Source organism: Abramis brama, assembly GCF_963993115.1.
Source record: "Abramis brama genome assembly, chromosome: 16".
Taxonomy (NCBI): domain Eukaryota; kingdom Metazoa; phylum Chordata; class Actinopteri; order Cypriniformes; family Leuciscidae; genus Abramis; species Abramis brama.
In genome coordinates this window covers 27,540,391-27,552,567 of record NC_139978.1, presented here as the reverse complement: position 1 = coordinate 27,552,567, position 12,177 = coordinate 27,540,391, and the positions used below count along the sequence as shown (strand labels likewise).

The 12,177-nt window shown below is 36.4% G+C and overlaps 1 protein-coding gene across 4 annotated transcripts in view; it reads right to left on the bottom strand.

Moving 5' to 3' along the window:
• The window catches only part of prkcz (protein kinase C, zeta), a 111,739-nt gene that overhangs the window by 66,797 nt on the left and 32,765 nt on the right, over positions 1–12,177 (bottom strand). The window contains exon 1 of one of the 4 annotated variants that reach the window (XM_084087363.1): positions 4,091–4,343. The exons of the other annotated variants lie outside the window; for them this stretch is intronic. Coding sequence (XP_083943489.1) covers positions 4,091–4,127 — 37 coding nt within the window. The 5' untranslated portion in view covers positions 4,128–4,343. Of the gene's footprint in view, positions 1–4,090; positions 4,344–12,177 lie in introns of those variants that run through there. 4 annotated transcript variants of the gene reach the window in all.

Sequence of the window (12,177 nt, the reverse complement as noted above, 5' to 3'; positions counted from 1 at the left end):
GACTCTGTGAACAACCAACATATTATTGAATAAATACAGAAAAAACTTTTAAAATGTATTAAATTAGATAAACGAACTTAGAGACGTCAATCAGACACTTAAAACAATTCAGAACGCAGCTGGAAAAATGCAGACTAAATCCTGCTTAAATGTACCTGTGTAACACAGAATTGATTTCAAAATTACCTTATTCATTTTTAAACAAATGTCGGTCACCATACTTTAGCAATATGACTGAGATATACTTCTAATATATATACTAAATACAAATAGATATACTAATTGAAAGATATACTAATTAAAAGAAAACAAGTTGACAAAAGATTGAATCCAATATTTGGTGATAATAAATCCGCTTTTTTTTGTAGGCCAGTCATTTTAACCGTGAACACCACAAGTGTGACTTTGTGCCATATAAAAGCATTTCAAAACAAACTTCATGGTTAAACATTAAAGCACACTAGTGTGATAAACAGTGCAATTTTTTCTCATATTTTATTGAATATTGACCAAACTATCCACAAATACTGCTATTTTCACTCAAAATCTGAGGTGCATAAGCTCAGATCAATAAGGACTACGATCCATCAGTTAAAAAATAAATGCTAAACTGCCCTAATTGAAAGAAAACAAGTTGACAAAAAGATTGAATCCAATATTTGGTGATAATATAGCATAACGAGAGATTTATAAGCTACAAGGTAATAAAAAAATTGTGAAAAAAAAAAAATCCTCTATGGGTCAAAAGGACCCGAACACAACATAAGGGTTCATTTTTAAATGCTACTCTTAAGTAAAACATTTTATAAAATGGCAACCACCCTAGCAACCACTTAGTAGCCATCCAAAACACTATAGCAACCGTCCAAAACAGAAAACACCATAGAAAATGCATAGCTACACCATATCAACCAAAATAAAATGAAAAAAATACAAATAATAAGATAAATTTAAAACGTTACTAGCTGACAAGTCCGATATATCCTTTACAAACTTCCTGTTTCAACAGGAAATGTCAACACAGGAAAGAACACTGTGTCCATCAAGCGCTTTCATGTGTCTTTTAGTCTCAGGATGATGCTTGTACTGAATCATACAGTGGAAATAAACTCCACAGCAGAGAATGAGTTCTCAGCTATTTAAGGTCACAATGTCTCCAAAGCCTCGAGCAAACACACACACTCATACAGAAAGTTCTCTTCTTCATATCACCTTTCATCTGTCATCCTTTTCTTTCCTGAAACTTCTTTGAACTTTTGTGATGCATTATGAAAGGCTGTAAAAGTTACGTAGACAGTTGTCTTGTATCTGTGTCACACCAACTGCAAGTCCGAGATATTCAGGCTTCAGCAACAGTCTTAATAATCGCCCGGGTTAATATTTCATCTTATGGGGGTGGGGGGGGGGGGGGGGATTCTCTCCTGAAATTTTGTGCTGCTAGAAAAGCATAAAAAATGTGACATTAGAGTGGCAGCCTTTACTTCAAGCTCATCAGAGTTATCCTGGATGAAACGGCAGAGCTCGCGGCCAACTCTTTGATTTTATGCGTCTCGTTTTGAGCCTTTCCTTTCCTTCACTGGCCTGCCCTTCTCTTTCTTATTCCCTTACGTATGAACTGAACACATATTCTTCATAAATAATTCGCTTTTGGCTCCTCGGGATGTTTTTAAAACTTTAAAACACCCCATTCAGAGCTTCAAAGGTTTATAATGTCACTGTTTCCCAAAAGTGAGTCTCTCGTGTCGTCACGTTGAGATGACCCTGAGACAATAAATGTGCTTAGGGCCATGTGTGTGCACTATATTAGTACAAGTCTAGTATTACATAAGTATAAGTGTGAGCTACACAGAATTAGGCAGTTTTAGGTAATTAGGAATGAACCTAACAAAAAAGCTTCACTCTTGGAAGAACAACACTCCCATGAGACACCACTGCCGAGTGTACATGCGTGATAAAGTCTTTGAAATGTTAAGCATACACTCAGGGAAAAATAAAACACACATACAAATATGACTCCAATTCCTCATTCTAGCATGATATGTATGTACTGTATCACCACACACAACCAGGGCTGTCACACAATGTCGCTTTAGAAAAAACACTTATTATTTGAAGTGTTAAGCTTTTCCAGTATCCTTTGTGCTACAAATGGAAATTATGTTAAAGAGATGTGCTACTAGTATTTTCTAAGCAATAATACTTAAGATTTTTGTTTGGTGAATGATAAAACAGGCAAAAGCTCCCATAAGCTCACACAGGAAAGCCACATAGGAACCAGAATATCAGATTTTCTTTTAAAAAGTAATACTTTTATTCAGCAAGAATGCATTCAAAAGTGACAGTAAAGACTTGATGTGGTTCTTTTGAACTTTCTTCTCATCAAAGGATACTGAAAATAATCTATCGCCATTTCCACAACAAAAATTAAGCAGCACAATTGTTTTTCACATTGATAATAATAAGAAATATTTCTTGAGCTCCAAATCTGAAAATTAGAATGATTTCTTAAGGATCATGTGACACCAAAGACTGGAGTAATGATGCTAAAAATTCAGCTTTGCCATCATATATAAAATACATATATATAAAATTTCACACTATTTCTGTATTTTTGATCAAATATTTGCAGCATAAGAGAATACTTAAGCAACAACCCTGCCAAACTGACAGGGTCACTTTCCCCAAATTTTCATCCACACCATTTTTTGGCAAGGCTAATCACTTATATATTTGAAGAGCTTAATTTTGCTTGTCCATGGTGTGAAGAACAAAACTGTAGCCAGACACATAAAACAACAGCTTTTATGACCAAGCAGAAGCCTCAGCCACCTGGCTGCATTGACAGTAAACTGAACAGCTACTTTTCAGATCGTTCTCATACAGTACACATTGTTCATGGCAACTAAACACTCTAAAACCACAAGCGCTTGAACACCTTAACAACCACACAGCAAAACTCTGTCATCCACCCTAGCATTGCAGCGTAACCTTTTGCAAGAGCAAGAAAGCTGGGGTGCTGTACTGAAGGGTACGATATGATGATTTATGGTTTAATTGCTAACGCTGAGCTTTAACCACTACAGCACACCACCCTTAGTAATCTTTTCTAAACACAGTTTGCTAAGCTTACAGCACATGTGAAACTGTCAACATTTTGCTTTGAAACAAAAGTGGACAGCGCACAGAGCCCTGAGGAACTATTATTGAGCTATGCACTAAAATAGACACATAATCCATAAATAGACCTTTTAATGCAAAGGAACTTACTTTCAAATGGTGCAAAAGGGACACATATTATCTACTACACATAGAATCACTACACGTACTCAGATTACATAGACTTTGATGATTAATAAAGATAGACTCAACTGAAAAGTCCTACTGAACTCTCATTGAGTGAAGAAAAGCAAAAAGTTTAATACATGTAAAAGATCCTGTCAACCTGAGTGACAGATCCAGGATCTAACATTACAAAGACAATTATTGCAGTCATGTAGAAAGCGTGTAGCTGTTATGTCAGTGAGAGCAGACCATGAGCTAATTGAAAACTCTCTCAGCATAGAGGACAGTTAAATAACAGACAAGATAGAGACACAGAAAGAGGACTGAGAGGGCATACAAAAGCAAAAATAGAATGAAAGAATCCTTTCATCAAAATACACAACCATTAAAGGGATTGTTCAACCAAAAATAGCATTTCTGTCATTACTTACTCGCTCTCATGTTGTTCCAAACCTGAAATATTTTCTTTACTAAGATGAAAGTCAGTAAAATAACCAGTAACAATCATGGACATTATTCACTTTCATCAGAGGAAAAGGAGCAGCTTTGACATTCTGCTAAACATCTCCTTTTGTGATACACACAAGGAAGAAAGTTAAACAGGTTTGATATAACATAAGGTTGAAAACATTTTTGGGATGCACTATCCCTTTAAGGAATCATATAAACAGGCATCATATAAAAAAGCCATTCTGTCTTATTTCTTCCTCCATTCGATCTTTTCATCATATCTATTTGTCTATCTATCTATATATCTATCTATCTATCTATCTATCTATCTATCTCTGTGTACGGCATACAATGGTACCTTTCACTCGCAGATAGAACAGCAGTGTTAGCAGCATCCCTATATGGGCTGGTGGTGCCTGGATCCACTTCACTGTCCCTCTTCCATCCTTTCTGCCATGCCACTGGAGCTCAGCCCGTGTCTCTGGTCCCCACTGTCTCGTTCCCACTCCTGCTCAGTAGCAGACCATCACACACTCCTCTGTCTCATTCTGCCTGCTTGCACACACACATCTGAAAAGCACAGCTTCACTGAGCATGCTCAGTTTATCTCTACTGGATGTTTAAAGGATTTTTGTGTGTGGGTTTTTTTTTTCTTTTCTTTTTTTTTTCTTTCTTTTTTTTTGTTGGTTGTTCCACTTCTCTTTTCTCTCTCTTCTTGTTTCACGAGGACCCCTGCAGGTTGATGCCCTCGCTTGAAGACACATTATAACACGCACCTACCACAAGAGGGCGAAGCTGAGTTTTCAGACTGTACTGGCCTGGTTGTCTGACTCACTGGGGACTTGGTGCTATTATTAAACCTTGTGCAGCAAGGAAAGTCAGGAAAGGAAAATCGTGCAGGTGAAGTCATATTTTAGGATTCAGAGACTGACACATAGCAGAGATAAGCATTTATTATTTTGTGAGACGATGACAAGGACATGATTGCTAATAAATTTAAGCTTTAACAGTGAATAGTAGGCTACTAAAAAATTAGGGTCTGCAAGATTTTTATTTTTTTATAAATACATTTTCTTAAGCAAGGATGCATTAAATTGATCAAAAGTGACAGTAGTAGACAGTAGACATTCATAATGTTATAAAATATCTCTATTTCAAATAAATGTTGTTCTTTTGAACATTGATAATACTCTTATTGTTTATTGAGCAGAAAATCTGCAAATCAAAATGATTTATGAAAGATCATGAGACTTAAGATTCTGAAAATTCAGCTTTGCCATCACAGGAATAAATTACATTTTAAAATATAATAAATTACAATAATATTTCTCAATATTACTGTTTTACCGTATTTTTATCAAATAAATATAGCCTTGATGAGCATAAGAGACTTCTTTCAAAAACATTAAAAAAACGTATCGATCCCAAGTTTGCATTCCTGCTGTTACTAATTTAATAAAAATAATAATAAAATGACCTTACTTTATCACATACATAAACGCACATAATAATACACACACACACACACACAATAGATCAGAGTTCAACACACTTTCTCCACTGATGAGCCATAAATTATGAATATTTGACCTCTATTTATCTCTTAGCCTCTCTTTCTCCTGCACAGACCTCAATTTCTCTCCTTGACTGACTGATGTTGCAATACTTGGAGGTTGTGAAAGCATTTCCCAAATATTACAACAGTAAGAACATATCTCTTTCCTCAGGATGGGCGGCTTTATCAGAGTCCAGCCCCGCTCAGGAAACTCGTCTCATCTGAGGACTTTCACCTCCACCGCTGCTCCAGTTCAAACTGCCTACTTCAGCTTCAACCTGCGACATTCTTGCGTCCACTTCCTTTCAGACGTTAGTTTATTGTCAGCTCAATGAAGCAATTATTGCATTCCACAGTATCTATAAAAGGAGGACGCGACCTTCGGTATGAGTCAGACATTTAATGTGACAAAGAGAAATGGCAAGAGTTTGACGCAGATTTAAAAATGATGCCAAGAATTTCTGCAATGAGAAAGAGCACATTATGTCCAGTGCTGCCAATCGTACTTCCTGTGCTGAAGCCGATGCGTTTTAGTGACGGCAAAATGATTTGCCACCTTAACAGGATTTAGAAAAAAAAAACCTCTGCAGAACAGAACACTGTAAAACTGTAACCTAAAGGCAAACTCAATACAGAGCCATTAGACCTTAATTCAGTTCTGTTTATGTGCCACACTACATGGAATGAACCTCTCTGGTCTGTCTGGTTTGGTTTGTTTTAGCAATGTATGTTGAGTGAGCATGCATGTTTTCATGTAAATAAAGGGGTTAATGGAAGGCCCTGTGACTGGTGCTTAGACAGACAACAGCTAAAGATTTGTGCAACTCTAATGGTTTTCCATTATGGCCCAGTGGTGCATCACCGAAATTAAATTGTATGTGTGTGGATCAGTCATTGAGCAGATGTGCTCAAATATCATCCTGCGGTTAAAACACAACATAAATGCATTTTAGCAATTCAAACAGTTTTACCTCTCATTTAAAATGGCCAGGGAAAAAAAATACAGTGCAAACATGTGGTCTAATTAATAAATTATTACACATCAGCTATTAAAATTAACACATCACTTCTGCACCAATTCAAGCAACGTCTATTAAGTAATGTTGCTTTATAATAAAATATATATTATACATACACACACACACACACATATAATTGGTTAAATTTGCATACGGAAGACCAATCACAATGCAATATGCAAATTAGGTGTAAGAAAAAAATATATATACCTAATATTTATAATTGAAGGTTTAGAACAAACCTGAGTATGTTTAAGGAATGTCAATAATATCAATGGTCAATAACAATTTAAATCAGTCAAAACACTCCACAAGATGATGATAATGATGATGATGTCATAGTATTCCATGTCTCTCTCTCTCACACACTCACACTTCCTGTCTGAGTCCGACCACACACTGAATCCTGATACAACAATCATTCCGAGCAGCCTGTCAGATGTATTTATCAAACACATGTGTCTGCGTAATCGAATCGTGACGCTTGACAAATGTTTTATGCTTGTAAAAATGAAGCGAATTGGACAGAGCTGGCATTGAAGAAAATGTGAAGCAAAAAGCCATGTACACTGACTGACAGGATGACATCACTCACAGGAACAGCCGGACACTACTTGGAGAAAACATTAAAAACTCCATCAAAGAGGTTCTGTGACTTTTAATCATTGGCTATTATAACTATTCTCGACAGAACCAGAGACAACAGAACTTTGTTTCTTTGTAGCTTTTCAGAAAATCAAGCTTGAAGATGTCAAATGAGCTGGTAAATTTATAGTGTAGAGCAATTTTTAAGTCTAATATTAATATTCATTGGGGATATGAAGAAAACATTACAGTGCGTGTTCAATATGTTTGATGCAGATGAGCAGATGGTGTCTAGGAACTTCAAACTGCACATTCATAAACACACACATACACATAAGATGGCAGAAACATTCTCCCTTTATCCTGGGCACTCCTCCAAATTAAACAGTTTGAAGAGGGGGGAGGAGGTGGTCACTTTAAAAGCTTTTGCAAAGGCATCCATCCCTTAGACAACAAGCCAATTAGCCTAACAACCACTTTCTTTCCAAAAGGAAAGAAATCCACAGTACGTCCTTTTACACAACTGAGAGGTTATTTAGGTTAATACAAGTCGAGGTCAGTCGCGAAACATCAGATGGCAAGACCTTCAGCCTGATTCAGCAAGAGAGCATAAGGAAGGAAAGGAAAAGGTCAAAGGTCAGTATCATATGTACTGTCTTGTGTTAAGGCGGGCAAAGAAATTTCAATACATTAAAGAATGGATAAAAAATGTCTTAAAAAGCTATTAATACAAATAGGTTTGTATTTCGGCCTAAAGGGGTCTAATCTGGTTCTGAAGAGGTCTTTACTGGTCTTAGAAGGTCTGGTACCAGTCAGCATCTGGGTCCTAGGGGGTATATTCTGCATCTGAGTCTGGGTCTGTGTAGCAATGATCATTCTCATATTTCATGCTTTAAATGTAACACATGTAGAGTCATTCAGATAAAACGTTTTCCAGCTGTAGAGTGTCAGAAGGTCACACAAACACATTAACTGAGAGCAGGTCAGCTGTGCCATCTGTGGATCAATGGTTACGTAAGTTGAGCGTAAGTTTGGAGAAACAGAGGAAAAAGGAGGAATGGAATCATCCGATGATGTCACGGAATATGGAAGAGCCTGACTGTATCGGATTTTAAACGACATCATCATACCCACCTTTTTTTTTTTCAGGTAAGAGCTGGTGCGGCCATTTGTAATTTTAATGTGTCTGGCTTCCGGTGTCATTCGAGTCCAGTTATTTTTAGCTTTACAAAACAGCTCGTTATTCTGCTTGATATTGCAAACTGGTATTTCTTACCATATTATTGTAATGTATTGTCTTAATTATAAACACGCTGGTTTATAGCGCAAACAGTTTTACAGTTTGCTGCACTTATATTCTTCTCGTTATTTCCCTATGGTGGCTAATAAATCGGAAGTCTCGCACATTCACAGAAAAAAACCTTATTTCCAAATTGGATTTTAACAGAAAAGACTGGAAGAGAGAGAAATATGGCACACTTTTTAAGAGATAGTTTTAACAAGAGAGGCTGGATCTTCAGAGGAAGGGTGGCGGAACAGTTTGTCAGCGCTGTAAAAAAAAAAAAAAGAAAAAAAAAGAGGATTAACTGTGGGGCAACTCCCACCAGAGACTGTGGCTATATAAAATACAGAGTAATGCATTATGGGAGATTATGAGCACACCGCACACTCACTTAAATTTCACTTGCGACTTCAACACAGAATAAAGTTACGAAAGCTGATGTCAGCCATTCAGGCGCAGTAATCCTACAGAGATTATGGATCCCCTTGAAATCTTTAAATATCCAACTGCGGACATTAATCCTGAGGTCCAATTCTCTGGAAAAAAAACTGGCATGCTGATCTTTAAAGAGCATTATGCAATCACAAATATGATTATTGATCTATTTTCTTTTTAATAAATTCTCAAACCCTCTAATAACCCTCAAACCATTTAAACAAACATAACACTCATCTGGGGTGTGTGGTAGCATCTACTGTAAATACTTTATTTGTAATCTGACTAGAGATCTGCATTGTCCTGTGAATAAACAATGGCTTCTATAATGACTGTGGATTTCATCATGTGACATTCTGGGCCAAATCACTTCCTGTCCTGAAAAGGGCTTTTTGTCTCTCTGTGGACACTGCAGTATCGCTGTATTTTTGTGTGGGGGGGAATTCAAATAAAATATGCATTAAAAAAAATCATGATATTCAGTTAATTGTACAATAATTAGAATCAGAAATATAGAATGAAATTAATCATTTTCATTTCAAATTTGTTTTTTGAAAGGTTAGGGGAGAGTGAAATGCTTTACTTCAAAATCTATTTTATAACTGCTGTAATTTGATAAACACCCCAATTATTAACTTTTTCCTGGGAGATCAGAAAGTTGTGGGATGACTGGGATCATTGCTCATCTTGTACCGCACGGAACTACAGAAATCTAATACCAATCCTACAACACAGTATTGTCATATCATAATCCAATTTAGTTAAATGACCCAACCATGATTCAAACTCAGACCATTTGCTCCTGGATACGTCTCAGACCACATTCATTACCCCTGAAACCACATCTCTATTCTATTCTATTCTATTCTATTCTATTCTATTCTATTCTATTCTATTCTATTCTATTATTAATTTTTTAGCTTGCTAACATAGATGAGGATTTGTCAACATTTCTAGAATGATTTGTGGTTTTAATGAAACAGTTTATGAAAAATAAACAATAAACCAAATGACTATTTATCATATTTAAATAGTGGTGAGGCTAGTGAAGAAGATGGAGGGAAAGCAAACATCTGAAATACTGACCCAAGTAATGTTCCTTGTTTGTTTGTTGCTTTGGATAAAAGCGTCTGCTAATTGATTAAATGTAAATGAATCCTATTCTATTCATTCCTTTCTCATAGGGTGTCAAATATTTGATTGCTCATCAGTCTTTCTGTTTATTTGTGCATTTCCATTGAGAGCTACTGAATATGGATTGGAGGGGTCGTGGTGGTGTGTAGCTCTGAGCGGTGATGAACGCACCGTCTGCTCTTCAGGAGAACGCTCCGTATTTACACACGACAGGGACAACATAATAACTGGGGCTCAAACAAATAACTTCTGTCTCATATATACCCTACTTTCTCTTTTCTTCTCTCTGCTCATGCCAATTTCACTGTCCTTCTCAAACTTCCTACCTCCTTCCATCATTTCTATCCAAAACTAAAGTGGGTTGTCCATCTTTCTGATTAATAGCATTGTCTTCCAATTACATACAATATATCCTGCCATGCATCATTTCAGAGAGCAACTGCCAATTATATATATAAGTATATAAATTATAAGTACATATAGGTATTTTACTATTTTTTACAACAGTATATATAACTATTTATTAAAACCAAGCTGTCCATTTGCATTGTCAGCATACTGGTGTCACCGTTAGACAGTGTTATTCTAGAAGAAAATATTAAATTATATTTGATCTCACATTAATTTTAGAATGAATATGAGATCAAATATAAGGATATTTAATATATAATTTAATAAAATAATAATTGACAGTAATAAAAACAAATGATATTTTTTTAGGAGACACTGCCTCCCTTATTGTTTCGGTCAAAGCGCCTCTGCCAGTCCCTGTCCACCCATCACCGCCATCATCCTCTAAGCGTCAGAGATTTCATTACAACGACAGCTGGTTCCATCATGCATGATGACAAGCAGCTCAGTGGAGACAGCCAATCAGAGCCTTAGATCCAATCACACAAACGCATATATACAAACACCCCTCCTCCATTTTCTCTACTTTGACCCAGAGAACACAGAGCCTCTTATTTTTCTCTTTTCAGCCCATTGGGGTCAACTCACCAACACAGAGCTTTGTCTGAAAATCCTTACAGCCGCTAAACATGAAAATCTGACGTGTGTGTGCTTGCTGTAGAATATAAGACATTGTGTAGTCAAGGTCAGCATCCAGTGTACAGGGATGGAGGACTAATAGATTAATTTACAGAACCAATCCCGAGACAGCAACGTCAATATGAATGCAAAAAAATGTATCAATGACAAATAATCAGAAGTCTGGTAGTGTCACCCCATAGGAAATCATCTCTACAGTGGAAAGCAATGATCACTGCAGGCAGATCAAACCAGGTAATGTTTAGTTCATGATCATGAAGGGACATAAAGAGCAGGCCTGCAGGCTCTGAATTTACTGTAATCTTCTTCACTACTTCCAGCGCCTTACAAGTAAATATATCAATAAAAGACTTGAGGGACAGTCACACCAGACTTGAACCAAGAATTTAAAGCATACCAAATGAACAACAACTGTGATGTATAATCATAATTTATTGTAGTAAGTTGTATATATATATATATATATATATATATATATAAGTAAATAATTCAAGATGCTTGATCTAAGATATGATTCTGGGTGGGCAAACAGAGTAACTGAAAGGAAAACCATCTGAGCATAGCTCTAATCATGATGACCTTATCCACACCATGCAAACACATGTTAAACACTGATGCTATAAATAAAGCAACATACATGTGGCACACGTACAGTACATGCTGCGCTCATTAGCGACGACCCACCTACACTGCCATGAAGACAATTTTAAAGAAGATCTCATTAGGAGGTGTGGGCTTCCTAACAAGTTTAGCAGTCGCATAAACAAGGTTTGTATGGTTGTATACTTAATCTTTTGTAACAGCTGATGAATTATTCAAAATGGTAGGTCAATTTCATGCAAAACTATAATTATTCTAGTAAAAATCCTCCAGCAGTACACTAGCTGAGCAAAATTATCCCACAATCCAATTTAGTTTTATTAGTATCCTCAACAATTGGATTATAATCCAATAAACTTTCCAACAAAGGTCAATAGACAGCCAATATGGGATGAAATAATAATGCATCCTCCAAAAAGGAGGTCAGTAGGACTTTCTTGACAGATTCGTGTTAAATAATAAATGAATAAAAGGGTGAATAAAAGCTTTCACATTAGGCTGAGCTGATGAGCTCAAGAATCTCATTGGCTGTGAGGTGCTACAGGGAGGAACATCATTGGCTGTAGTGCTATGATGTGTGTTGCCAGTGGTTGGAGGACAGAGCTGACTTTATTATACTGAACAAATCATAAATTGAGACTTGGGGTGGAAACAAAGACATAGGCTTTTACTGAAAGCCATGGTGAGATATTCCCTTGGAAGTGAATCACAAATCTTAACCATTATGCCAAAAACATCAAATCTTTCTAAAAGGACAAAGTTATTGCCATCATGTGGCAGATTGC